Consider the following 26,611-nt stretch of genomic DNA (forward strand, 5'->3'; position numbering starts at 1 on the left):
ATCGGTACCTACAACAATCTAGACCTTATTGCCTGGATTTAGGTATCATGTTTTTGTGGCGGTCAGTCCAGGTTATCTAGAGGGCGGATTAGGTACACATTACGTTATCAGTTAGTTATTGAAGCGACCAGACATTCAATTGCAATGTTATCATTGGCCTTTCCCACGATAACACTGATAAACGGTAATTATAATATAATTACCATAATGTTAGTAAATAAAATAATTCTGGGAGCGAATAAATAAGTTAGTGTTGATGCATAAAAGATGCCAGCATAAAAGAATAAATCCTACGTCCTGCTTATTTCCTATGCATTTTGGAATGATTCACACATTTGAAGTAGTATACTTACTCATCGATAGGACTTACGATATTGTAAAGTCCTTGTTATTTTAGGGCTGATTTTTCAGTTGCCAGATAATTTTTAACTGGATAATAAACTTTTCATTTTGACATAGTTATTTCCCATACTGAAACTGTCAATGAGCCAAAATTATTCTTCAGATAAAAGTTATCCGACGATTGAAAAATCAGACCTTTATAATATTACTATTACTACATATTTAGAATTACTATACCTATGTCTGGGTTCTCCGGGTTTTCATTGAGCACCTTCTGGAGCTCCCTGATCTTGGACAAGGCGACCTTGTCGCCCTGGTCGAACTTCATCACGGAGTCCGTGAAGTCCTCAGGATGTAGCATCACCATGTTTGTTGTGCCAATCTGTTAGAATAAGATGAGATCAGAATTGTTTTTAAATATAGTACGACTAGATAAATCATTATACACATAGGCATATCATATAGCTGTTCAGTGTGGTCTTGTATATTTCCAGGCCTGTCAGTTCATCAAAGGAACCATAGGACTAGGATGCCATCCTTGCTCCTGTCATAGTTCTGTCTATAGCTCCCATTTTAGTCATAAAAGTCCTCCTTGTTGGACAGCTTCGACCCCCATCAAGTCTCGTAAACTTGTAAGAAAAATTCCGACTACCCTTACCTTTTTGTTGTCTCTCCTCCTGTCATAAAAGTACAACTATCGTCATCTGTTTGGTCGTCATCCAGTAAAACCTCCACCTCGTAAGATTTCAAGAAATCACATTCCTTACCTACTACCCATAATACCTTAATTGATGTTTATTGTCCGTGGTACATATCTTTTCATAAAGGTTACTAAACCTTTGTTCGTCACCTGTCATCCGCTTTGCAACGGAGGGAAGTCGAACCTTAACTTCGAACTCCTCCTATGTTCTTCTGATTAATTTCGTTGCGGGTCCAATGTCAGTATAACTTTCTCCCGGGACAAAGTTGACCTTCACTGGTTGGGTTTTTATTGGCGGTGAAGCTGTAGATCCTGGCTACACAGGAGTTGCAGCGGTGGAAAAGAGAGGTGGAAATAGTCCCGTATTCCTACTACCCTTACCTTTTTGTTGTTCCTCCTGTCGTAATCCTGGTAGTAGTCCCCACTCTCGTCGTAAAGGTCCTCGTCGTCGGACATGTCGTCGTCGGGCATATTCTCGTCCTCCAGGATGGTGAGCTTGTGCAGCTTGTCCAGGGAGGCGTACTCCGACGCGTCTTCGGCACTCTTCACTGGTTCTTGGTCGTCATCGGCGTATATCTGAGGAGGAAAAGGAAGATTAACTTTAGGTACTATAATTAAGGGTAGTTGTAGTTTTAATCAAATGCATTCAATTATGATGAGCAACCTTAAAGTGTTGAAGTGAAAAATCTAAAGTGTGTAAAATGTGTGCCTTGAGGAGTCCACACCCATAACCTCAATTTCTGGTGGCATTTCTATAAATATTTGTCAAAGCACTGTCGAGGATCGTTTAAACTTTTATGTGTCTAGTGTCATATGATAAGGCTTTTCATATCTTTATCTTGTTTTCTATAGTCGAATGGCTATCGTGAAATGGTAATTGAAAATGTCTGGCTTCTTAGTTGTTCCAATCAGTGTTATAGAACACTAGTTACCTACACTCTGAGAACGCGTGATCATCAAGTGACGTGAATTTAAATTAAATTCACGTCTATTATTAGAATAATTCTACATGAAGAGGCCTAGTCTAGTTATGAATAGTATTTTGAACATGATTAAGTAAATTCCTCCCTAATAGCTGTAAAATGCGTATTTGAGACAAAGCTTTTGAGTATTCAAAGGCAAAAAGGATTTTCCGTGGCTGAATAAGTGTTTGATGTTCAGATTCAGTTTGATAAAGGTTCTGTCTCTTTAAGTATCATAATAACAGATTTAGGGAGGCACTCCTGCCATCTGAGTATTCGCAAATAATTTACATCGTATCAACTAGAGAAATACAGACTCAAAGGGAAATCGAAACACAGTCCCAATACAAAATGAGGTCTTGGCCCGATTTATGTTGTGCCAAATACGTTATTTTTTGCGGGGAAACCAGAGGATAATGTTCTATTAGCTTAATATTCTATTTTCCAAGTTTTGAAGCCAAGATATTTTGTAATATTATAAAAACAATCTCCCGGGAATCCTCTACAAATTGTCTCTGTCTCGTGTCTCACGTATTTTGTGTCTCGAGTTAATTAAGAGGCTTCGTTGTTGATCCGAAACTAATATCTTGTTCGGCAGCTCTGTAATTCCCTACACGTTAGAACACAGTCTATTAAAGTCATAACTTTGCTTTGGCATTCTGTAATCACTTCTTGAGTTAATTAGCAAATGACTGATAAAACACAAACTTAGAATAGAAACACGTAAGTAGCACAAATGTTGAGTCCTAGTTTTCCTTATGTCTTCACCAATAACGACCATGGTCCCGTAATCTGCTTAGTTGTGAATAGGGTAACTAAGCACGCAATAAAACATTTAATTTCATTTGAATGCTTATTAAGCTATTGACATTCAAATTATTAATACTGCTACGTGAACATAACATCTCACCACCCACTAAACTTCTCTAGATTTCATAGCTAGTTTTGTTCATTACATAATTGCCTTGTGCTGTTGGGAGTATAAATAGCTCAATGAAAGTCAAGGCAATACACGTAATGTAAGACTCGATCATAGAAAATGTTTCATACGTCAACATGGCGTGACAAATTGTTACGATTATCGTCACGAGTGACAAACGAAATGTTGACGTGTTTGGGAATTCGCCAGACACATTATGGTCATAAGACTTATCGTCCTTATAATTATTTTATTTTCTTCCAAAAAAGTTTTTAACTTTTATTAAAAGTGAGTGAGAGGGAAAGAAAAGTTTCTACATAATATGCTTTACGTTTGTCTATTTCTCAACCACGTAGACACAGTAGACACTCGGGTAAGACGCTACTCGTGACGTATTTTCAGTATTGAATTAAAGTTAGACTTACAAAAAAGTCTACATGTGTTTATAAAAGTAATATCAGCAACTTAAATGCAGTGCACGCAAAAAGTGCATTAAATCCGTGCATTCTCTGCGTTCCATTTAAATACCAAGCGCTGCAATTATCCGAGCTCTTGAAATATGAGCGAGCTAAAGAGTATCGCGTATCTTTACGAGCAACAAATGTACGCGTAATTAGATCGTCCGACCCATTCACACCCGGGAAACAAGTAATGAGTGCGAACGGGATCGACGATCGTTTTAGAGACAGTTGGCCGTAAAAATGTTAGGCACTCCAGTCAATTAATTTGCTTAGAAATTACTCGTACATGACATATTGACTTCTTTTAACCTGCAGAGTGAATCGAGTAACCTGAAATACAGTAATTAATCACAAAATTTTCAGAAATTACACCTACAAACTTGAAATCTGGCAGGTAGATTCCATATAGCAGCGGTTCCCGAATGGTGGTCCGCGGAACCCTGGGGTTCTGTGGAAAGGCCGCAAGGGTTCCGTAAAAAATATTATCCCACGTTTCGTGACCGACGTTATTCGCTCGCACCGACTTGTTTACGCACAAGGAAGGGGCAGGGCATGCGGGCGGAGTAGTACGGGGGTTCCGCTAGGAAAAGTATAATCAATTAGCTAGGCTTCTAAATCTTTGGGGCTAGCTGGCGCTGTGTGAAATTGTCCAAAGATTATTTATTTATTATTTATTAATTAGGATTCCTTGGCAAAAAAAAATTGGGAAACCCTGCCATATAGAACTCTCCACTGGAAACTCCACCCCTAAGGGGGTAAAACGGGGTCCATGGGTACGTAGTCGCGGGTGGCCGCTAGTTATTTCATTTTAATAGTTAACTTCTAGTCATTATCGCAAATTCGCAAGTAGGGTAAGGTGGGGCACAATGTTACACGGGGTACAATGTTACAATGCATATTTTTCCGTCCCTTTCTATTAGTTGTATGATGTTCAGCGGCTCAGTTCAGCAGCTCTTATGAGCTTGACAAACGTGTATACCAACATCATACAACTAATAGAAAGGGACTGAGAAATATGCATTGTAACATTGTACCCCGTGTAACATTGTGCCCCACCTTACCCTATGTTTGATAAGTTGAAGTACCAACAAAAATATGAAATAAGTATTCGAATTACAGGCTGAAGGTAGAGTTAAATCAAAAAGTAGATTCGTTTGCCGCCGCCTGTACCTACCTTCAAGGAGCATTAAGCGGTCTGTTTTAAAAATAAACTTCTAATTCTCGATTTGATTCCGATAGCATACGAGAGTGGATCGGGTTATACGCGTGTTTACGTGATAAATCCGATATATCTCTCAGAGTCACATAAATCTAACGCGATGCGGTCTGGAAACGTTATAGCAATCTTAAAGATAAATTAACGGGAAGCTTGACTGCTGAAGTATTACAGTGGGGTTAAGGATAAATTGGTCGCGGTTATCTACACTAATATTATAAAGAGGAAAACTTTGTTTGTTTGGTTGTAATGAATAGGCTCAAAAACTACTGGACCGTTTTTAAAAATTTTTTCACCATTCGAAAGCTACATTGTCCACGAGTAACATAGGCTAAATTTTATTTTGGAAAAAAATAGGGTTCCGTAAAATATGTAGATAATGTAGTCCACGCGCGCGAAGCCGCGGGCGGAAAGCTAGTTGATTAATAAACATGTTTGTCTTCATATGAGACTAGACACAACCAGTCAATAAGGAATTCTATGTATCGCAAACAACTCAAAGAGCGCAAAGAGAGATACGTAACGAGAACTATAAAAAACCACCATAATGGTTTTAAATTAATTAATTAATTGTAAATCTTTAAAAAAATACTAACAAATTCTAACTATACATGTCTTAATTGAAACTCAATTAATTACATGTTTTTATACTTTTTAGTCATGAATTAAAAAAAATCTGTGCTAACAAACAAAAAAAAACAGCTGAATCAAACGAATTTTCAGCGACTATACGCCATTCAAACGCTGAAAATTCGTATTATATTATTCTTTATATTCTAATACTTATAGAGAGTCGTAAAGCATCTGCTATATTTGATATTTATTAATAAGCACATATTTTCATTTTCTATATTACGAAAACCCTTATAATTACAAAAGCTCTTATACTTAGTTTAATTGTACTTTATTAAATACATACTAAGGTCTGTCTAGACAGCGTTTATAAAGTACACGCCCTAAAGGGAATTTTAGATGGAGGTAGCAGTTCACTGGAATATTTGAGATACTATGTAACACTGTGATAACACTTTAAGCAACTAGGTACTTAAGTAAATAATGTTTGTTTCTTTGGAATTGTTTAATACACATTACACGCTTGGCTGCGTATTTATAATCAATGTTTCATTCATAGGACCTTAAGTCAAGGTCTTGTTACATACAAAATACCCCTGCCATATACCTAAATCCTAATCCATACCCCAGTGCAATAGCATGTACTTACAAAAAAGATTATCTCACATAACTCAGTACACATAAATCGGCCTGAAACTTGTAGAAAAGTAAACATAACTGTGCCGGAGGGACTTTAAGATAAATTCTAGAATCAGACTTAGTCTAGAATTTCAGTCCCTCGGGGCTCTTTTATTGATTGCTGTAATCTGAACCCCATTCCATATAACGAGGTTGAAGTTTCTAGGCTTTACTCTGGAAAACTTTCATATTTTCTTATCGATCTGTCTCTTTCATTTGTCATACGAATGAAAGAGACATGAAAAGCCTAAAATCTGAAATCGTTTCGAAGAATAGGTCCTCAGTTCCTATGTTACCTAGTTGCAAAGTTGTGTAACAGGCGTTTAGGCGTTTTGCCAAACGTAATGGGTAACGCCATGGGAGTTGTAACGTTAAAAGGTTCCGGCCACTCGCTTTAATAAAATAAACGGTTTAAAACTCTAGCATATATTTTATTATGGCCAGAGCAAAGTTTCATTGCAATTAGTTGATGAAATCTAATTGTTGGTTGTAAAAACTGGGTTTGAACGTGAAAATTGAACACATTTAATACGCCATTCATTACAATCACTCAATGCACTTACTTTGTTTAGTATAGTTTTATATATACTTTTTTCATCTCTACTACAAGAACATGACTCTATAATTTACCGAGGCAAATGGAGAATTTGGCCAGCACTCCCCACGCTCATTCACAAGTTTATTTTCAATTTTAAATCTCAGCAACGTAAACTTCAATGAAGCCTCACCCTCTGATTCAAATTAATACATTTTCCGATTCAATTAGTCGGTCTTTTCAAGTGTATATTTTCGGCGAATAGAACTAGAAGCCTTCCAAAGTTTTCCAATTAAACCCGGGGAAGCAAATATTCGTGAATTTGATACAACCACTGCAAACCAGCCGTATTTAGGGTTAAATAACATCTTGATTACTTTCGTCCTACGCCGGCTAAGTAAATAAAATTAAGTTGAGGGAGTAATAGTAAGTAAAGGCAACATTCTAAGCCAGAATAAACTAAGGACAATGATTAATGTACTCTATTTTAATTGAAAAACACTAACCTTTTCGTCCGTTAAATTGTTTTACATTTCGTACGAAATAAAAAGAAAAGTTAAATTATTTTAGTACCATTTATCTAACGAAACCTACGAAACGAAAGCATATCATCGAAAATGTTCTTAACACTAATGGGCTAATGTCAAATCGTACTTAGAATGAGCTACATACACTGTTAATCGACATCTATCAGCAATGGAACCTAAGTGCTGATCTGTGTTAGCCGATACACACTTAGGCCTTGGGACAAACCACCCTATTAAGTTAAGTATACCTACATAAAGTTTGTGGTGACGGACGGATGGATGTCTGTCTCTATTACACATAAAAACGATTTTTATAGATCTTTGCTTTGAGTTTATGTAGGACCTATGTCACAAAAAAGTTTATGAGTTTATCTGACAACATTGTCCTGAAACAACGGTGAAGTTAAATTATTAAAATTTTATTGAGGCGTAAAAAAGCCAACATAGACTGAGAATACACACTTTCTATGTTTAGTTCAAGTTAAAAAGAGAAACCTATCGGCGAGCGAGGGCGGAATGCAGCATCTTTCCACGAGTTAAGAAAGTAGTTGAAAAGCTTCCTAACCTAACTTTATCTTTAAGAATAAATAAAATTGAAGTGTCTGTTTCTAATGTCAAAACGTATCTTTTTGAACTTATTTAACAACTTAGATTTTTTTGTCTGTTTATCGCAACTAATGTCTGAAACGGTTTTGATTTTTAATACTAATATAGTAATTACGGTTACTCTCTATAAGAAAAAGGAAAATAGAGTTTGGCGCAAAAAAATAAGACACATGACATTTTGGACATACTCTGAGACAGGCTGAACGCAAGCAAGACTGCGGTACAGAAGCTAGTAAGTAATATAAATCATCTCGACTCTTGGGGGGTTTCAACACTTCGCTCTGCAAACAGCCGGGAAGAGCTAGGAACTAGTTAGCTTCACTGCAGCTAGACGGGGAAACTTGATACCAACGCAATTCCTATACGGCGAGATTAAAATTCAACATCAAGCTTTAAAATTAAATGAAACAGTAATAGCAAAACCGCGGCGACTTGGAAAAATAATAAGTTCAGCTTAGCACATTCAATGAAAAATACTTCAATCAAAATGTGCATTGTCAAAGCTTGTAGTGTAGAGTTGCCGTGTTTTTCGAGCTTTTCATTTGTTTCAGGTGTATCTTAAAGGTCACGATGTGCATCCTCTTCAAATACAATATTTTTCTCATCTTCTTTTGTTTTTATATTAAATCATGCGAAACAAACTGGCTGAAAGTTCAACGACCTCTCGGTATGCCCCGAAAAAAACAAAAAGGGGGACAAAATACGACGGAATGATCGTTACGATTTGATTCGATGCCAAAAATCACGGCCTTAATATTGTAAGAATGAGATTTTATTGATACGATCGAATAAATAACACCTATTTTTGAAACTGAATATAATTACACGTGTTCGGTTGAGGAATGCCCCTCTGAAACGACAACTAAATGAGCAATAAAGTTGATTAAATTCTTCCCTTTTCCCAACATCAAAGTGAAGTGAGATCTGTCTGTGTGAGATAGCATGCATAAGTATGTAATTAAACGTATTATATCACATGGAAATTTTCATCCGGAACTTAAGACAGTGACTGATTCTAATAAATCTCACAGCCCTCTGAAAAGAAGATGTAAGATTCTTTGTTTACTTCCAATAATATCGACTGCTTCCAATCTTGTTTATCTTAAATGGATCTGAATAGCGCCCACAGAATCAATCAAAAAACAATTTGTTACGTGCAGCGAGCTCTAGTATGTTTGACAGCGCATCCTCGTTATAATGAGCACTCAAATGGAGCTAATTGTCAGTATTCAGTAGTTGACCTTTGTCACGACACTACACCCACATTGTGAAAGCGAATGACAGAGATACATTAAAAATAAAAGCTCACAGTGACGTCATTTATATTTTATACACTCCTTGATGACTAAAACAGAATTAGTGGTTTTATCTCATAATTGGACTACAGTCAAACTTAATTTTGTTATAAGCTGAGACTAAATCAATATCCATGGAATTATTTCTCTTAAATAGAATTACGTAGGTTGCATTCGGAGAACATAGAGCGCTGGTTTGTTTTCTTTCAATAGACGTGATTACAGAAAAGTGCTATTAGACTAGGAGTAAGAAATACCAGTAACTTCGTAAATATTCAGCTGTTTTTAATGCTTATTAAAGGTTGATTTGTGCTGAAAAAAAAGGGAAGGGTCTGAATGAGTGAAGGTAACTTTTGACCTCTCCTTTCTAAACTCTGTCTCTCATAAATTGAAAGAAAGAAACAGACATTTATTACAATAGACGTCACACAAGACAGATTGGTAACATAATACCTATCTAACAATAAAAAAGAAACATCAATAGTGAACTGAGAAGTGCCACCTTCTCGCAATAACGATGCCCAATTGGTAGTGGTTCTAACGAACAGTCGACTATGAATCACCACTGTAGAGACACTACTGTATAAACAGCTCCATTGCACTAGTGCTTCTGAATGACCTTTGAACCTAACACCCACATACGAGTGACGCATGGTCCGAAACCACGCAATTTCGTGTGATTGTCCTATCCAGCGCTAACTTAGCTGGACTGTGACGTCATCTGCGGTAATTTCGCCTCATTGAAATGATAGAGGTTTCCGATTTTTTAATTTGAGTCATTAACTTTGTCAGCGGCCGACTAATTTGCAAATGGGACTATTACGCAAGTTCTAACAGCGGGTGAAACAATTAGAATCCCGCGAGGCACAAACCATGGATATTTTTGTGTCTTAAAAAACGTTCATGAATTCATTGTAGTATGCCTCCATTTGTACAATCGAAAGCACGTCTATTACACATTTTTATGACCTACATGTTACACGAGCTGTCTCGGTGAACTTTGTACCTACAATATAAAGTTGTCTTAATAGAAAGTTTTGCTCGTTTCTCCTTTAGAATGTAGAGCATTATTATCTCAGACATTTTCCTAGTGCCGGTCCTATTTTCACAATAATCTGTCCACTTTAAAAATGTATTCAATCTGTCGCTTTCTTCCTAGAGCTCTTACTAAAATAGCCTACCTGTGTAGGCCTCATATTATTTCGAGCTTTCGTAGAATCAACAAGTTGCTTGTTGTGTTGAGACGATATTTTCTCTTTCAATCAGCATCATGTAGCAACTGGATAGGATAAAGGGATTCTAGAGCTTTTCCAAAAATATAGTTATGCAAGAGTAGCAGACGATCGTGGCTTCGTTTGCATGCAGGTATTTTGATAAAAAGTAGTACCTACATTATTGTTTGTTGTTCCGAATAAAAAATAAAATAATATAGTATTTTATCAAAACCGTGAAGTAATTTATGTGTAATTTATGTAAACTTAATGATAAATGGCTCAATGGCTTAATGATAAATCATCCAAACTGAGACCTAAACGAAATGCATAATGATAGGATTTTTTACAAAAAGATTATACAAATTATATTACTTGTTCAAGTATGCTTTCCACAGTACCTATAGAAAGTTTTAATGAATCCAGAATTAATTAACCAAATGGGTAAATAATTTTAATACGTATCATTTGGTTCTGACCTGAAATGGTTTTAGAATTATCTATTGTTAGCAAAGGCTTTTAGCTGGAGCAATTTGAATAAATGTCGTTTAAAGCTCTGGCCAATAAAGCACTTTCCATGATTGCGCGCGATAATTTCATAAAGTGAGCTTAAAACAGAACTTTTGACTACGATTTTGATAAGAGAGGTTAGATAAGTAGGTATATCAAGTAAAAATATCTATCTGAAATTCTTATCAAGGCGATTAAGCTTAAATCTCTGGTGAAGATTATAAGCCGAGATGATCTTCTGAAATTATAATCTGAAGTATTTTTTTTATAATTATGTACGACGTATTAATTATGTTTACGTATGATCAAATGCAGGAGATTCCTTGAGGTGGCATGTGAATTCTTAATTTATTATGTACAAAATTAGATCAGTACCTACCTATAGGTACTTTATTCGTTATTTCTATAGCCGGTGGCCAGTGGCCAGAGAGTATTTCAATGAAACCCGTCGGAAACCATTTGTATAACAGAAATAAATACAGCGTTCTCTCTACTCTAAATCTACTTGAATTACTTACATAATTATAATTATTTTATTTGTATTTTTTTACAGTGAAATTATAGATGAGTTCATCATCTACTACCGTACCGGCTTCATTAGTTATGTTAAAATTGGTTGCCACAAGCACTGACTATCGCCCGTATTCACAAATATTACTATGAGTTCTCACAGTGCGCGTGGACGCACAGGGTGACACACGAAGCTATCATAGAACTCTATTCAACGCTGTGCGTTCGATTTGCTGCTTCATTTAAGCAAGCATCGTTTGTGAATAGGGTATGTATAGTACTAATTTAAGCGCTTCTGTTATACCATTACGAAGGTAGCATAATCATTTTTGATATAGCAATGCTTGCTTTTCATAGTGTTTTCGTCTACTAATAGTACTACTGCTTCTACCTTCCCTATGTTACTCGGATGTGGCTGATTGCCAATTAATATTACGCTACTTCCCACCGCGTATTTTTGGAAGGGTTTCAAACTGCACTAAAGCGCTAACACTTGTGATTTGAACTTTACGACAGGAATTACGTGTAAGTTCACTAATTAATGGCGTAAGCTCTCCACCCGGGAGTCATTTACTTTCAATACATGATTGTGAAAAGTATACAGGGTGGTGATGGATGATCAAACAAAAAGGATTAATTCTATTAGAGCAAATTCAAAAAAATTGATGTCCCCAATTGGGAATATAAAAAAGTTATTTAATATTAATTTGTATGTTGTTTCTTTAAGATTTTTGTTGCATTTGAGCTGTAGAATCATTTCGTTTTGTTTGATCTGATGACTAGCTTTCTTAGGCAGTACGAGTAATTATACGAGTAATTTTACAAGCAGTTTCATTTTTCTCTCTTTCGAAGCTTCAAGGTTAATTACTCATATTCCAGAGCTAACGAACTTTACAAATAATGGAAACGAGCCAGTTTTGATGTCATTATTCTGTGCCATTGCCTTTTTAATAATACTTGTTAGAATCGTGTCGCGTACCCAATCTCAAGACGATCTGTTGAAAAAACAATGTAAGCACCTCTTGTTTGGCTTTATTTGTATTGTATAGACCCGGACAGGAAATTTTCCACTCAGTTACAGCAATGAAACCACTAAAAGGTTTTCCTCAGATGAAAAAAAGATCCCGACCTTTTTTGCGGGCCTGGGAAGGTTTACCGAGGAAAATGTACTTGTATAAGTACAAAGCAAATAACACGAACACAGAACAACAGTCTCGAAATTATGTTATTATTCGTAGAAGCTTTTGTATGTTATATTACAGCTTTCTCTGAATTCGCTATAACTCGTAAGAACACTATTACAAGTAGACGTTAAGACTTGGAAACTACTAAATGTGTCCTAGATCGACTAAAAGTAATTGATGTACTTATTATATATTTCAGAATAGGTATGCTTTGTTATAAGGATACTTCCAAATTATTGATTAAATTATTGGAAGGACCGTTTTTGTCTGGAATTCGCGAATAATAGAGTTATATTACGTTAATAAAGAATATTGAAGTATAAAAGGACGATCTTTTTATAAAGGAGTAACTTTTCCACGTAAAAATGTAACATCATGCTTGATAATCACTGAAGCGGCAAGAAGCGCTCCTTTCATGGCCCAGGTACACTCAGACCCGAACGTGTTCACTTGGAATCCTTTGATGTGTGTGCATTCCCCAATAAATATGTAGACTAGAGTACCTAGAGATATATATAGAAAGCGAATTTCAGTACAATTTAGAATCAATTGGTATGTCCTTCTGCAAGACGTTTACACTTTACAGTTAGGTAATTGAAGGTCATTATCAAAGGACAATTTTTATTACATTGTTGGTCTAAGAATCAACAGTGTCGAAAAATTAAGTCTAGATTTGAAATGATACGACTCTGTTTGTATGAATAATGATTCCTGACGGACACTTTCTAAGAACTTACTGATTTGCATTTTACAATATAATATCATGTTTTCATAAACAACCTCTAAATCACTATGCTTGTATAAATTGCTATTGAAAATACTTGAAATTTATCTTAGATAGCAAACAAAAATTATAGTATGATGAACCGAAACTGTTAATATGCATAACCAAAGTACAAGTAATGAGTACCCAATATAATAAAGGTTTAATCGTTAAGTAGAAGCTAACTCATTATAGGAAACAATTAACGTATAATGACTAACTAGTTTTGAACAACAATAGTGTTGCTGACGCAGGTTAAACATAGATAGCAGAATACAGTAATTATTTAATACAAATTACAAACATAACAAAATCCAAATAGGTACAATTACTCAATGCTTTTGATAAATTCATTAACCACAGGAATATTAGCGTGCGTAATTAGAAACATCCTTGTGTAAAATAATATTTAATTGAAGTTGATTGGTACTTTGGCTTTGCTTTACACAGCAATATTTCCGCGAACACTGAGCTATGTATTACTCTACTATTTTTACCTAGGCCAAAACTTATGACCTTTTCAAATATTAGAGAAGCTTTTTACTGTTCTGTGAGTTTAATAAAACCTGTGAGTCTGTAATGTATATCAAACTCATAAATAATATCTCAGTTTTTCCAATATTTGTTGTTTGGGGTGAGTAAGTTATCTTTTGTTATTACAGACAGATTTCCAATAAGCATCTGGTAACGAGTTCGCGAACCGAAAACAACATCGCTCGGCGATTCGGGAAAAACCACCTGTCGACAGCTCGAAATCCGTTTATTTCGATATATCGGCGCAACATTACCAAAGAGGTGCAATGACGTTGCAGGTAATAAATATGTTGCCGTGTTAACCTACATATGAGACGGGAATAGCTCGCTGCATCGGATATTCATATTAGTATTCTATGTGGGGCGAATATGCGCGCGGAATCCGCACGATGGCGCCCGACGTAGGGTTGCCAGGTGTCCGGTTTTAGCCGGACATGTTTGGCTTTTTACAGACGTGTCCGGACAAATATTTTCTCGTCCGGCCTATCCGTGTTTTGTTAGGCTTTCTATTTGGAAAGTCGAGCGCATGCTCAAAGACATGACGCGTTTTTTATTATGAAATATTTTTGCGCTATTGGAACATACTTAGGGATTTTATTAAGATGTGTTTAAGGCTGTAATGTCTGGCTAAATTAAGCACTGAGTCCAGTTTCTATGTTTTTGGACTTGGCAACCCTGCGCCCGACGTGACCTTACGCGCGGCAATTTAGGCCCGGATCCGATATTCCGCCCGGCTTTGTGGGAATTTAATTTCAACGCCTCATCGGTAGTTGGACGAAGCGCTGGAATTGTCTAGGTTCTCTAATTTGGAAAATGTGTTGATAACTACTGCGGACTGCATAACAACGTAAGGTTAATATTTCATGCGTCTTTGGCAAAAGTAAGTATACTCTTTCTCTTACCTTCATTGTTAGGATTATCTCCTTAAACGTAAACGCCTATTTTTTCTGTAGTTACATAGATCATAACTATCTTAATGAGGGTTTTCCCAAACCAATTTTGGCAATTGCTCGGTGAATAAAATTGTATGATTTGATCAAGTACCAGTACTACCAAGCTCAAGAAATAGGAAATACTGAGAAACACTACCATCATTTGTGTCTTTAATCAGCAATATTACGAATTGATGAAGAGTCATATTAGATCAATCTTCTAAAATATACCGCACTATAGCAAATTAAATTCACCCTGCTTCTACAGTATAATGGTTGTCAGAGCTCCCAGTCAATAGAGCGAGTAACACGATATCCTGCCGAGTGGCCTGATAGGCCCGCGACAAAGCCTGTTTGAGGCAAACAGGGCTAATAATTAGGGTTGCCACCCGTACTTTATGACAAAGTTCGTTCGTTTGTTTCAGCCAAATGATATTAATTACTGGAAAGGCCTCCCCTAAGGATTTCCATAACGATCACTCTCCAGGTATTTCCCGCAACCTTCACCAGATCCTGCTGGGGAGCCTGCAGCCCATAGCCCTACCTACAGCCCCAGAACTTTTCACCCCAGCGGCCATCAACTCTATGGGCTATGTGAATTGCTTAAATCAAATTAAATTACCTATTGTAAGTTACTTCAGATAATTTTACTTTATACTTTATGAGAATGAGAACTATAAATTAGGTTACACGAAAATACTTTATCACGCATCACGCATAATTTGATTTCATTGGGAATTTGAAAAGTTTAGTCATTAAGAACTTTATTTTTATAATATGTTTTTTTTGGGACAGGAGGCAAACGATTTACCTATAAGATAACCAATGTACTAATCCTACTAATAATATAAATGCGAAAGTTTGTGTGGATGTTTGTTACTCTTTCACGCAAAAACTAATGAACGGATTTTGATGAAACTTTACAGTATTATTGATTATAACACAGAATAACATATAGGCTATAATTTATGACGATATGTGACACTAAATTTCACGCGGGTGAAGCCGCGGGCAAAAGCTAGTGCAAAATAAGTGGCAAGTGGCAACCCTCCTAACTACTAATAATGCTCTCAGACAATAACGCCATTAGCGAGACGGATAAAGGTTGACACGGAGACGCTATGATCTTATTTTGCTATTCCGAGGAAAGGATGAAAGAAAACTAAGACAATAGAGGGTCAGCTGGAAATATACTGTCAATGGACTTTATTAATAGGACAAACAAAAGAAGATAATGTATTGAAAGGTCAACATAATGTGAGGACCTCCTACCTAATGTACTCGTATGATCAGATATTGAGTAGGTATATCTTTAGAGAAAACTTCTGAGAAAACCAATAAGCTCTCAGTGAGTTGCATATGAAATCGGAATTTATGAAATATTCCATAAATCCAAAGCAGCTAACATCAGCTCTTCGAAATCGTTTGATCGCATCTGCAACAAAATACCATTCTAAACATATGCGATCCAATTCGTATTTATTGGAACTCGTAACTCGCAATTTATTCTTGGAACTGCACGAGTATTTCTAGAAATACTTCCAGCGTTATAACGCTGTAATAGTTATAACTATTGAACCGAATTAAGGCCGCGCGCATTGCTGGTCGCACAGCGGTCATACAGTCGCTTCCTTGAGCTGACTAATGGGTCGTATCTAGTTGCAATTCCTCCTGATTGACGCGGCGACGGGGTGCACTCTGTAATTATTAGTCGACTCGATAGTCTATTAGTGGCACTAAAATAGACGCCGACGTCTAGGCATGCTACGCGCGCAGACCAGATCAAAGTGAGCTATTCAAGCCGGCGTGGGCTTCAAACTTTGTCCCTTGGGAACAATTGAGATGGAAATAGATGCTCGGTCATGCCCTATCATTGCATATTAATTGTTAATTGCTCTTAAGCAGCGGGATGTAAACAATTCGTTTATGTGGCCGCATAGATAAGTAGGAGAACATGCTACGACGATTCGTGTCAACACAAAGTACCTATGCATCTGGAAATGGCAATACAAACATACCGTACCTATGCATAACTGTTGTTCTTCCAATCCATCGTATTCTTACCCCAATATATCCGTTTATTTTACTTACAAATGAATTTAATATATTTATGATACACGTTTCCAAGGAAANGTACCTATTGTACGTTACTTCAGGTAATTTTTACTTTATACTTTATGAGAATGAGAACTATAAAGTAGGATACACGAAAATACTTTATCACGCATGATTTGATTTCTTTGGGAATTTGAAAAGTTAATCGTTAAGTTTCGTTCAAGTGTTCAACAAAATCGATTGGTGCTGAATCGATGTCGCCACTTGGCAGCGATAAAATAAATTGAACTTTATTTTGATAATATGTTTTTTTTGGGACAGGAGGCAAACGATTTACGAGTACCTATAAGATAACCAATGTAGTAATATGTGTAGTAACCAATGTAAATAAGTGCCACTTGTGGTCTAAACTGAATAAATATTTTTGATTTTGATTTTGAATGCAAAATAGGTGGCAACCCTATTAACTACTAATAATGCTCTCAGACAATAACGCCATTAGCGAGACGGATAGAAAGGTTGACACGGAGACGCTATGATCTTATTTTGCTATTCCGAGGAAAGGATGAAAGAAAACTAAGACAATAGAGGGTCAGCTGGAAATATACTGTCAATGGACTTTATTAATAGGACCAACAAAAGAAGATAATGTTTTGAAAGGTCAACATAATGTGAGGACCTACCTAATGTATTCGCATGATCAGATTGATATTTAAATTGAATATGTATATCTTTAGAGAAAACTTCTAAGAAAACCAATAAGAGTTCAGTGAGTTGCATATGAAATCGGAATTCATGAAATATTCCATAAATCCAAAGCAGCTAACATCAGCTCTTCGAAATCGTTTGATCGCATCTGCCACAAAATACCATTCTAAACATATGCGATCCAATTCGTATTTATTGGAACTCGTAACTCGCAATTTATTCTTAGAAATGCACGAGTATTTCTAGAAATACTTCCAGCGTTATAACGCTGTAATAGTTATAACTATTGACGCGAATTAAGGCCGCGCGCATTGCTGGTCGTACAGCGGTCATAAAGCCGCTTCCTTGAGCTGACTAATGGGTCGTATCTAGTTGCAATTCCTCCTGATTGACGCGGCGACGGGGTGCACTCTGTAATTATTAGTCGACTCAATAGTCTATTAGTGGCACTAAAATAGACGCCGACGTCTAGGCATGCTAGGCGCGCAGACCAGATCAAAGTGAGCACTATTCAAGCCGCGTGGGCTTCAAACTTTGTCCCTTGGGAACAATTGAGATGGAAATAGATGCTCGGTCATGCCCTATCATTGCATATTAATTGTTAATTGCTCTTAAGCAGCGGGATGTAATCGTTTACTATGTACCCTAACCGTATAGATAAGTAGGGGAATATGCGATGACGATTCGTGTCAATAGTATAAAGTGTCATCTGGAAATGGCACAAACAAACCACTACATAACATAATATTGTTCTCCCCAATATACCAATCCGTTTATTTTACTAACAGGTTTGATTTTAATTTAATAAATTAATAGGAACGCACGTTTTCAAGGAAATCGGTTTTAGCTACAAAAGCTATGCCTAAACACAATTATCACTACCTGGTAACAGTGAATAACATGACAAAATTAATTCGTACGCGTGGTCTGATTCCCTTTCAATCCGTTTCTTGGAATTATTGTACTGACAGCACATGACACTATCCATTTTTGTAGCAAATTCGCTCTTATCACAATTGTATAAGACCCCACAGAGTTTACCTTGACGTGCTGTCGTCTGTGCCTAGCTCTATTATTACCGTAGCAACAAAAGGCTTTTATTGAAAGCGAAAGTAATATTTTCAAAAGCTAGAGAAATCTTACTTTAGCGTTATTATATTGAGTAAGCGTGTGTCAAATATCATTCCATTTCTTAGATAGGCATCTTATTACTACCTTTGTAACTCTAATGTGTTACTTGAAGCCAGCGATGTTATGGATATCCGTAACCGTAACCGATTCAAAAGTTTTGGATAGTTTCGGATGTAGGCATTTTAAATTGTTTTTTTGTATTTTGTACCTATAACATTATACTCGTATTATGTAAAGGTAATAACAGCCTGATTTTCCTTTTTAATGCCATCTAGTATCAATTTTTATTTTTTTATTACTTTTTATTCGATGTAAAGTGTGCGGCCATGAATGAACCGTGTTGGACAACTATTGAAAATTGCATTCTAAAGCACAGATATCCGTAACCGTAACCGAAACTTTCGGATATCCGAAATAAAAAAAAATCCGTAACCGTAACCGAAACCGGTATAATATTATTCCTATATCCGTAACCGTATCCATAACCGAAACTACATATCCATAACATCCCTAATTGAAGCTCACGCAGACCAAGGGAGTTAATAGAGCATATAATCTAATCTACTTTCTAAACAATAGTAATGCGCCTGTAGTTGCATAACATGACATTTGCTGCTCCTTCTATGACGGTTCTTTATAACTCGCAAAACAAAGGCGACGTTAAAATTAAAGATAATTAGTTAAACATTGACTTTAAACACTGAATGTGACTGGCTTTTTAAATTCTGTCTGGTCTGGACTCTACTATAGTAGTGCCTGATCTACTAAATATGATTCAAGAATCTGTATGCTATTCAAAGAAAATGTTTCAAAATAACGTTTAATTTTCTCAAAGAAAACTTATTGTTATTGTATTGTTAAGGGACCATAAGGTTTCCTATTTAATACTAACTCCGTTTTAGCCAATTGAAAGTTAACGCGATGCAACTGCACACGAGTGTCTTAACTGTGACAATTACAATCAATTGTATGAAATAAAGTCGGGCGACCGAGATTGACACAAGATAAGGTAATTGCTAAATTGCTAATTGCCCGTGTGAAAGGCAAGCTGGATCTTTAATGCTCTTAATGGGGTACGTAATTATTAAAACAAATTGACAGTTTAGACCTTTTCAATTGAAGCAGTTAAGTTAAAAACGTTCGAATTAAAGTTACAAAGATTTTAACACAATTAATAGTTTATTTTATTTAACTAGAGTACTTATAGGTATTAATTATTAAATTACATAACAAGATATAGGTATTATCTATATCTATACCTACTTATAATAAATCTGTAGAGAGGTCAATTCTGTACATGAAATATATTTTCAAAATAACTATCAGGGGGTGATTAGTGATCGATACTGATGCCAAAAATGCAATCAGTAAAATTTTTGTCTGTCTGTCTGTCTGTCTGTATGTTCCTTATAGAAACAAAAACTGCTCGGATTTTAACGAAATTTGGTACAATTATTCATGGACAGGGCAGGTTATAGGATACTTAGGAATTCCCACGCGAACGGGAATTAGCGGGAAAATAATTTTGCATGAAAAATCTAAACCGCTTAAGTTAGACGCTTGAAATTTGGCATGCAAGTACCTTAGTAAACTTTAAGCTTAGTTACAACAGGATATTGCAAAATTCCCACGGGAACGGGACTTAGCGGGAAAAAACATTTGTATGAAAAAATCTAAACCGCGTAAGATAAACGCTTGAAATTTGGCATGCAGGTACCTTAGTAAACTTAAAGCTTAGTTACAACAGGATATTGCAAAATTCCCACGGGAACGGGAGTTAGCGGGAAAAAAAATTGTATGAAAAAATCTGAACCGCGTAAGATAGATGCCCCCTTCATCTAAGGTAAAACGAGATCCACGCGTACGAAGTCGCGGGCGGCCGCTAGTTATAACATAAATTAACAGGGTTTGAATATCACCAGTCAATTGAGAATTTCTCAGCATTTGGTTTTGAAATTCATACGAATTAAAATCGTTGGTTTTATGGAATCAGTATCGGTTTTTATAAGATTAAACTTTGCATGTGCTATGAAGGTGGAGAAAAAGATTTTTTTATGAACAAAAATAGGTATTAACTTTAATTGTATTCTGAAAAAATGCAGATGTTTGACCGTATTCATGCTCTACTGAATAGGGTTATTTGCGGACCGGCCGTGGTCAATTCGACCATATTAATTAGTACAATTGGACACAACCCACAGAATAGAGGTCAAAGCATATGGAATCCAACAATCTTGCAAATGACGACTAATCTAGATTCAAAGAGACCACTGCGACAAATCAATCTCTGTTTCAGATAAGCTTTATCGTTTCCTTTTTAGAAAATTGCAGGATTATACCTACTGCAGGCACCTACTGTGGGTAGGCCCCCCATCAGGTGGACCGACGATCTGGTGAAGGTCGCGGGAAGAGCTTGGATGCGGGCAACGCAGCACCGGACGTTATGGAAATTCTTGGGGGAGCCCTTTGTTCTGCAGGGGACGTCATTTGGCTGAAACGAACGAACGACCATTATACCNCTTTTATAATGCGAACAGCTAGGGACTGGAATTCGTTGCCTGCTGCTGTCTTTCCCGAAAACTATAATCCGGGCCTCTTCAAGGCGAGAGTGAATAAGCACTTACAGGGCAGATATGTACCATCCTAGACTGCATCCCACTTAACATCAGGTGCGATTGTGGTCAAATACCTGCCTTGTTATGCATAAAAAAAATAAAAAAAAGATTAAACTTTGCATGTGCTACGAAGGTGAAGAAAAAGAACTTTTTATGAACAAATATAGGTATTAACTTTAATTGTATTCTGAAAAAATGCAGATGTTTGATCGTATTCATGCTCTACTGAATAGGGTTATTTGCGGACCGGCCGTGGTCAATTCGACCATATTAATTAGTACAATTGGACACATACCTACAAAGGTCAAAGCATGGAATCCAACAATCTTGCAAAGGACGACTAATCTAGATTCAAAGAGACCACTGCGACAAATCAATCTCTGTTTCAGATAAGCTTTTTAGAAAATTGCAGGATTATTCCTACTGCAGGCACTACTTATTACCTGTTGTGGGCAGGCCCCCCATTAGGTGGACCGACGACCTGGTGAAGGTCGCCCCGGGTGCCACTTATCAGGGGGTGACAACAGTCGCGTAGATCAGTATTCACTGGCGCTAGTATGACAAGGAAATGTCAATTGCTGGTTCATGTGCCAGTTGGACTCATACCACTCATACTAAGCACCATATGAGTCATTCTTCTGGGATTACCGTGTCCCACTAAAGTACCGCCAATTACGCGTGGTTTATTAAATTAAAGGGGACATGAAGCAGGAAAAAACTCTTTAAAAATAGATCTAAAATTGTTCAAATAACGAGAAACACATTTTTATAGTCGCTGGAAAAACAGACTGAATATTTTCATAGCAACTGGGTTTTCAGCGCTGAAATAACTAGAGCTTCGATATTTTTATGCTTTCACAAAGAGTAGCTAACACAAAAGTAAAAAAAAAACATGTTCTACTTTTTGAAGGGCTATTTTACTTGTTGTGTTCTTCAATGATCTTAATCTACGACATGCGATGGGTTTCTTCATTAATGTATGTACATAAGTCATTGCCAAGGATAATCATATACAGCTAAATAAAGACACGAGTCCCGATCCTAGGTAAACAATCAACTAATGGAAGGTCGGATACAGCCACATCTTGATAGAAGCAAAGAAAAACATTACCAAGTAAATAGCAAGCACTACTGGCATTTCCATCGCCATTGATTTTCTATGAGACATTGTATTATTTTCATCTAACTATATACCTAAAATAGGTTAAATTGTTTATGAATGAAATCAAGTACTTTTTGAATGGAAATACAATTATAAATTCAGAACAATGCTCTTTATAGCAAGTTCATGGAAAGGACAATGACTAAAGTAGAATGATTCACAATTTCACTGAAAGTGCTAACAATTTTGCTTTGGAGGGAACTCTCGAGAGGTATTTAAGCTAAATGAGGCTTCAAGCAGAAAATTGCATAATAAAACACCACAAAAGGTTAGCAGAAAAGGGTAAACTAGACTTAATTAAGTTAAGGATACGTACTACGAGTATTACCCTGTTAGCGAGAAAATGCGGGTGGAGTTTTTTATGTGCGGGGCTCAAAGCGAGAATAACTAGATTCTCAGTCCATTTCTTTTTCACATATGGTTATACCCAAGGTTTCACTTCGATCACCGTAGGGCGGACAGGTGTGTGGTATCTCTTGCATATCACCAACCAACATGCACGGTTGGGTTGTTGAAATTATGTAGGTACAAAATATTGCTTTGTATAAGTTATTTTACATGCATACTTAACTTAGTTAAAATTATGTAAAAGACGAACTCCACCTTAACACTAGTTGATAAGTAAACTGAGACCAGCGCTGTTGGATTCATAATAATAATGTACATTATTTTATACTATCTTCTTTATATAAATTCTGATTGTGAATCTGTTTGTGGTCCTATGAGAATAAATGAAAAAAAAAAAATATGATATGGATGTGGTTTGATGAATCTATCTACTTACTTACTTGTTACCACCTAACTCGAAGTACTAATGACTCTATTAGATTTAATACTAGATACTCATACAGATTTGCTGCTATTTAATATGATTTCCCCCTTTCGTATCAATATCGTATCGTACGTATGTCACTAGAAATTTCGAATAATCACTAACAGCTTAGAAAAATTGAGTGCATAATATAATAAGATTTTTATTTCGTCCTTACACATTATTTTTCTTGCTTTCTGGCTTCCTTTTGAGCAATTGCTCAAAACTATTATCATTATATTACACCAAATATTAAAGCAAAATTTGAATATTTTCTGCCATGTCTTATTGATAAGGAAAAATGTTCGGGACTTATATCGATAGATTGACAACATAAGTGAGGGACTTACAAGCACTTTCGAAGTAAATGAAAATACGAATCTCTAAAGGAAGCCTTGATAGAGAAGGAAATTACAGTGCAACAGTATTTTGTACATGTAAGACTTCTTTTGCTTTCGAAAAAACAGATGAAATACTTCTTTCTGAACCAAAGTAAAACAAATTATGTTTCTTTTAAAAATAATTCACCTTAGAGACAAAAAATATAGACTAAAGATAGCAAACAGCTTTCAAAATTGAGAAAGACATGATTTCAACACGAAAGCTTTCTAAGCTGTGTATTTAACAGACTTTCGTTTGATTCCCTGCACTGCATGTTTGAATAAACTAAAATTTTCTGAAAATATGATTCTACTAGCTTTCCGCCCGCGGCTTCGCCTGCGTGGAATTTTTCGGTTTTTATATAACCTATGACACTCAGCAATAATGTGGCTATCTATTGGTGAAAGAATTTTTAAAATCGGTTCAGTAAATCCCGAGATTACCACTTACAATTTAACAAATATACAAACACACAAACTTTACCTCTTTATAATATTAGTAACTATAGGTTATTCACATTCACCGGTTTGTATATGAACAAGGTTGTAACATACCCACAACCCACACGATAGAAGACAAAGCTACATGCATGAAAATACGTTCAGAAACATAAATATTTCATACACCCTTATAATAACAGTCAATGTTTTGCATAGCACGTGCCACCTATGCGAACGAAAGTCGAATATACACAACCTACTTATATTATGTAGCAACCTAATATTTACAATAAGTATCTATGTGATTGTGAAGCAACTTTGAAACAGAAGCTCTACATATTTGTGAAGAATTTCTACGAGTTGCAGGCGTTTCAAATAGCTTTTGCGAAATAAGAAAGGTCTAAATGGAATTTTCCTGCAACAGACAGACACGTATAATAATTAACCTACAAAATTATAGTCGACTGAGTACTATGATGGGGTTCTCGTCCGCAACTGCAGGTACAAACTACCTGTCATTGTGTTGTCTTCTAAGTGTGGCCCTTGAAACCTTTTTAGAAGACTTATTGACCAACTAATAATTCAGGACAATCGCAACTCAAAGTTTAAAGAAAAGTACTGTACCTATATTGAGCCTTTGAAATCTCCCCCGGCTATAAGTGGAACAGCAGCGTTAAACGCTGTTTGAACACGTTTTTCAAGGATAATTTATTGAAATATCGCAATAACATCACATATAACTTTATGTTTATTCGTAATTATTTTCATTCAGTTGTCGTTATTTCAATAAAGTAGATAGTAAACAGCCACCGAGTCAAGAGGCCGGCTCTGGCGAGAGTCCAACGTGTGTTTGTAAACTTTCATCCGACGAATCTATATTTATTCGACGAATTTTATGTTTGACCACCTACTGGCGCCCGTCCCTTGTGCGTAGCATAAATAAATAATCTCATATAATACTCTCGTGGGTGAAGGGATCCATCAAACATTACATAGGACTGTTTATTAGGTGGGGCTCGAAATGAAAACGTTTTTATATAAGCTCTTCGCTTTGAGGTCTTCCATGCGATGTATTAATGTATAAGCAACAGATTGGCAATGATTAATAAATAACTAATGCTCTTTAAACAGAAACCCAACTTGATTTACAAAATTCAATGCTAAACTGGTTCTCAAATTCGACTCTACGTTAATTAGTTATTCGTTTTTAAAGTCTTTGTTTGAAGAAGTTCGGCATTAATTCTTAATTATTGCATCTATGTAGGTATCGATATCGATTTTCCATTGCTAAAATATTCAGAGAGACCAGCAACATTCCAAACTGCGAAATCCGCGCTCTTTCACTGTTGTTATTTATTAACGAACAACAATGGGCCGTAATTTTGACACTAACAGTAAAATCTAGAAGTGCCATTTTTATTGTTACGCTGCTTTATTAATTAATTAATTATCAAAACAAATATTTACCGCAAACATCTCCATCAGAGCAGCAGATTTGTTTGCGAAATGATAACAAAAATAGGTTACGAAATGAAGTCAGCGGTCTCATCAAATTATACTTAGCGTGACCCAAATATTCGAACTTTAACACCGAAATATAACTAAAGAGTATAAATACGGCACGTGAGATCCAAACAGGCGATAAACACTCACTTACTTCTGTTAGGTAATCTTTATGGCTCTACAGGGCATTAAAATTAAGATTGTTTGAGTCGTTTCTTGCAAGCTCTTTGTAAAGTTTCGGGAATAACGCGAATCCCTCTGGCGTTTTGGAATTTATTTGATAAAAGTATAAAAGTTGAGATATCTAAGACCTTTGTTACTGTAGCGCAGGTTTATTCAATTGTAAATCATTAAACTTCTCGAAAAGAAAACAAATTCTCTGATTTTATTTATTAAGTAATTAATAAATAAGACTAAGAAGATCGTGTTAGTGGAATACTAGTTAGTCATTTTAGAGCAAACTTGGGTAATAATTGCACGAATTCATTAAACATTCTGGAGCGACAACAGCTGATGATACTGTTCATCTCTCTTCGGATAAACATCTTATCAAACTCTACCCTGAATACTAAAGAGGCTCTAACCTAGTTGACAGAATAATTTAGGTTAAGTTTATTGTTTTCCATTAAACAAGCACCTTGCAAGATTAGTTAAGTATTTCAATGTCAAACTGAACAAATATTTATTACAGTATGCGTTTTATACCTAAGTGACACAGAAGCATCTCTATTATTATATTTCATTATTAATCTCTATATTAATTAATACTTACGCCTGAAATAGATATACCTAGGTACTCGTAATTATAAAAATGTAGAGTCATTAGAATATTTTCTTTGAAATTGGTTACTCAGTAATTTGGACGATAATCATTTAATACGCCTAATTGAAAAACATCAGACAGACAGCATTGCACAACCTCGGTCGCCAGGTAGATGCGCGCGCGACCATTTTTGTTTACATTTTACAACCGGTTTGGACGGATACGTAAACCTGCTTCTTACCGTCTTTTTCTGTTGCTATTACATCAAAGGACAATGTTCGTTCTCCATACATTGTTCGCCTAAAGAACCAACAATTTTGACATATTACTACCCGAAAGCGAAATAATACGATTCTGTGTGTAAGAACAATGATTCCTGATGGACACTTGCCATAAAATTAATGATTAAGAATATTAAATCACAGCGANTTGTTATGTTGCGTCAATTTATTGCGCCCTAGTCTTAAATAGTTAGCATGCCAACCAATCATTTTATTGCTCGGTCAATTGGCTACAATAGCACGGCGCAGGACAGCCCTGGCCGAGCTTCTGCGGCGCCTGTTATCTCCAAGATCGCGATGTAA

At 36.1% G+C, this 26,611-nt stretch overlaps 1 protein-coding gene across 1 annotated transcript in view; it reads right to left on the bottom strand.

The window, feature by feature from the left end:
* egr (TNF superfamily member 12 eiger) overlaps positions 1 to 26,611 on the bottom strand; it is a 41,178-nt gene that overhangs the window by 13,541 nt on the left and 1,026 nt on the right. Inside the window, exons 2-3 of the mRNA XM_028314037.1 lie at positions 1,424 to 1,618; positions 580 to 724 (exon numbers count right to left, since the gene is read on the bottom strand). Coding sequence (XP_028169838.1) covers positions 580 to 724; positions 1,424 to 1,618 — 340 coding nt within the window. The remainder of the gene's footprint in view (positions 1 to 579; positions 725 to 1,423; positions 1,619 to 26,611) is intronic.

This window comes from Ostrinia furnacalis, unplaced genomic scaffold (assembly GCF_004193835.3).
Source record: "Ostrinia furnacalis isolate ACB-3 unplaced genomic scaffold, ASM419383v2 OfSCF4495, whole genome shotgun sequence".
In the NCBI taxonomy this organism is placed as follows: domain Eukaryota; kingdom Metazoa; phylum Arthropoda; class Insecta; order Lepidoptera; family Crambidae; genus Ostrinia; species Ostrinia furnacalis.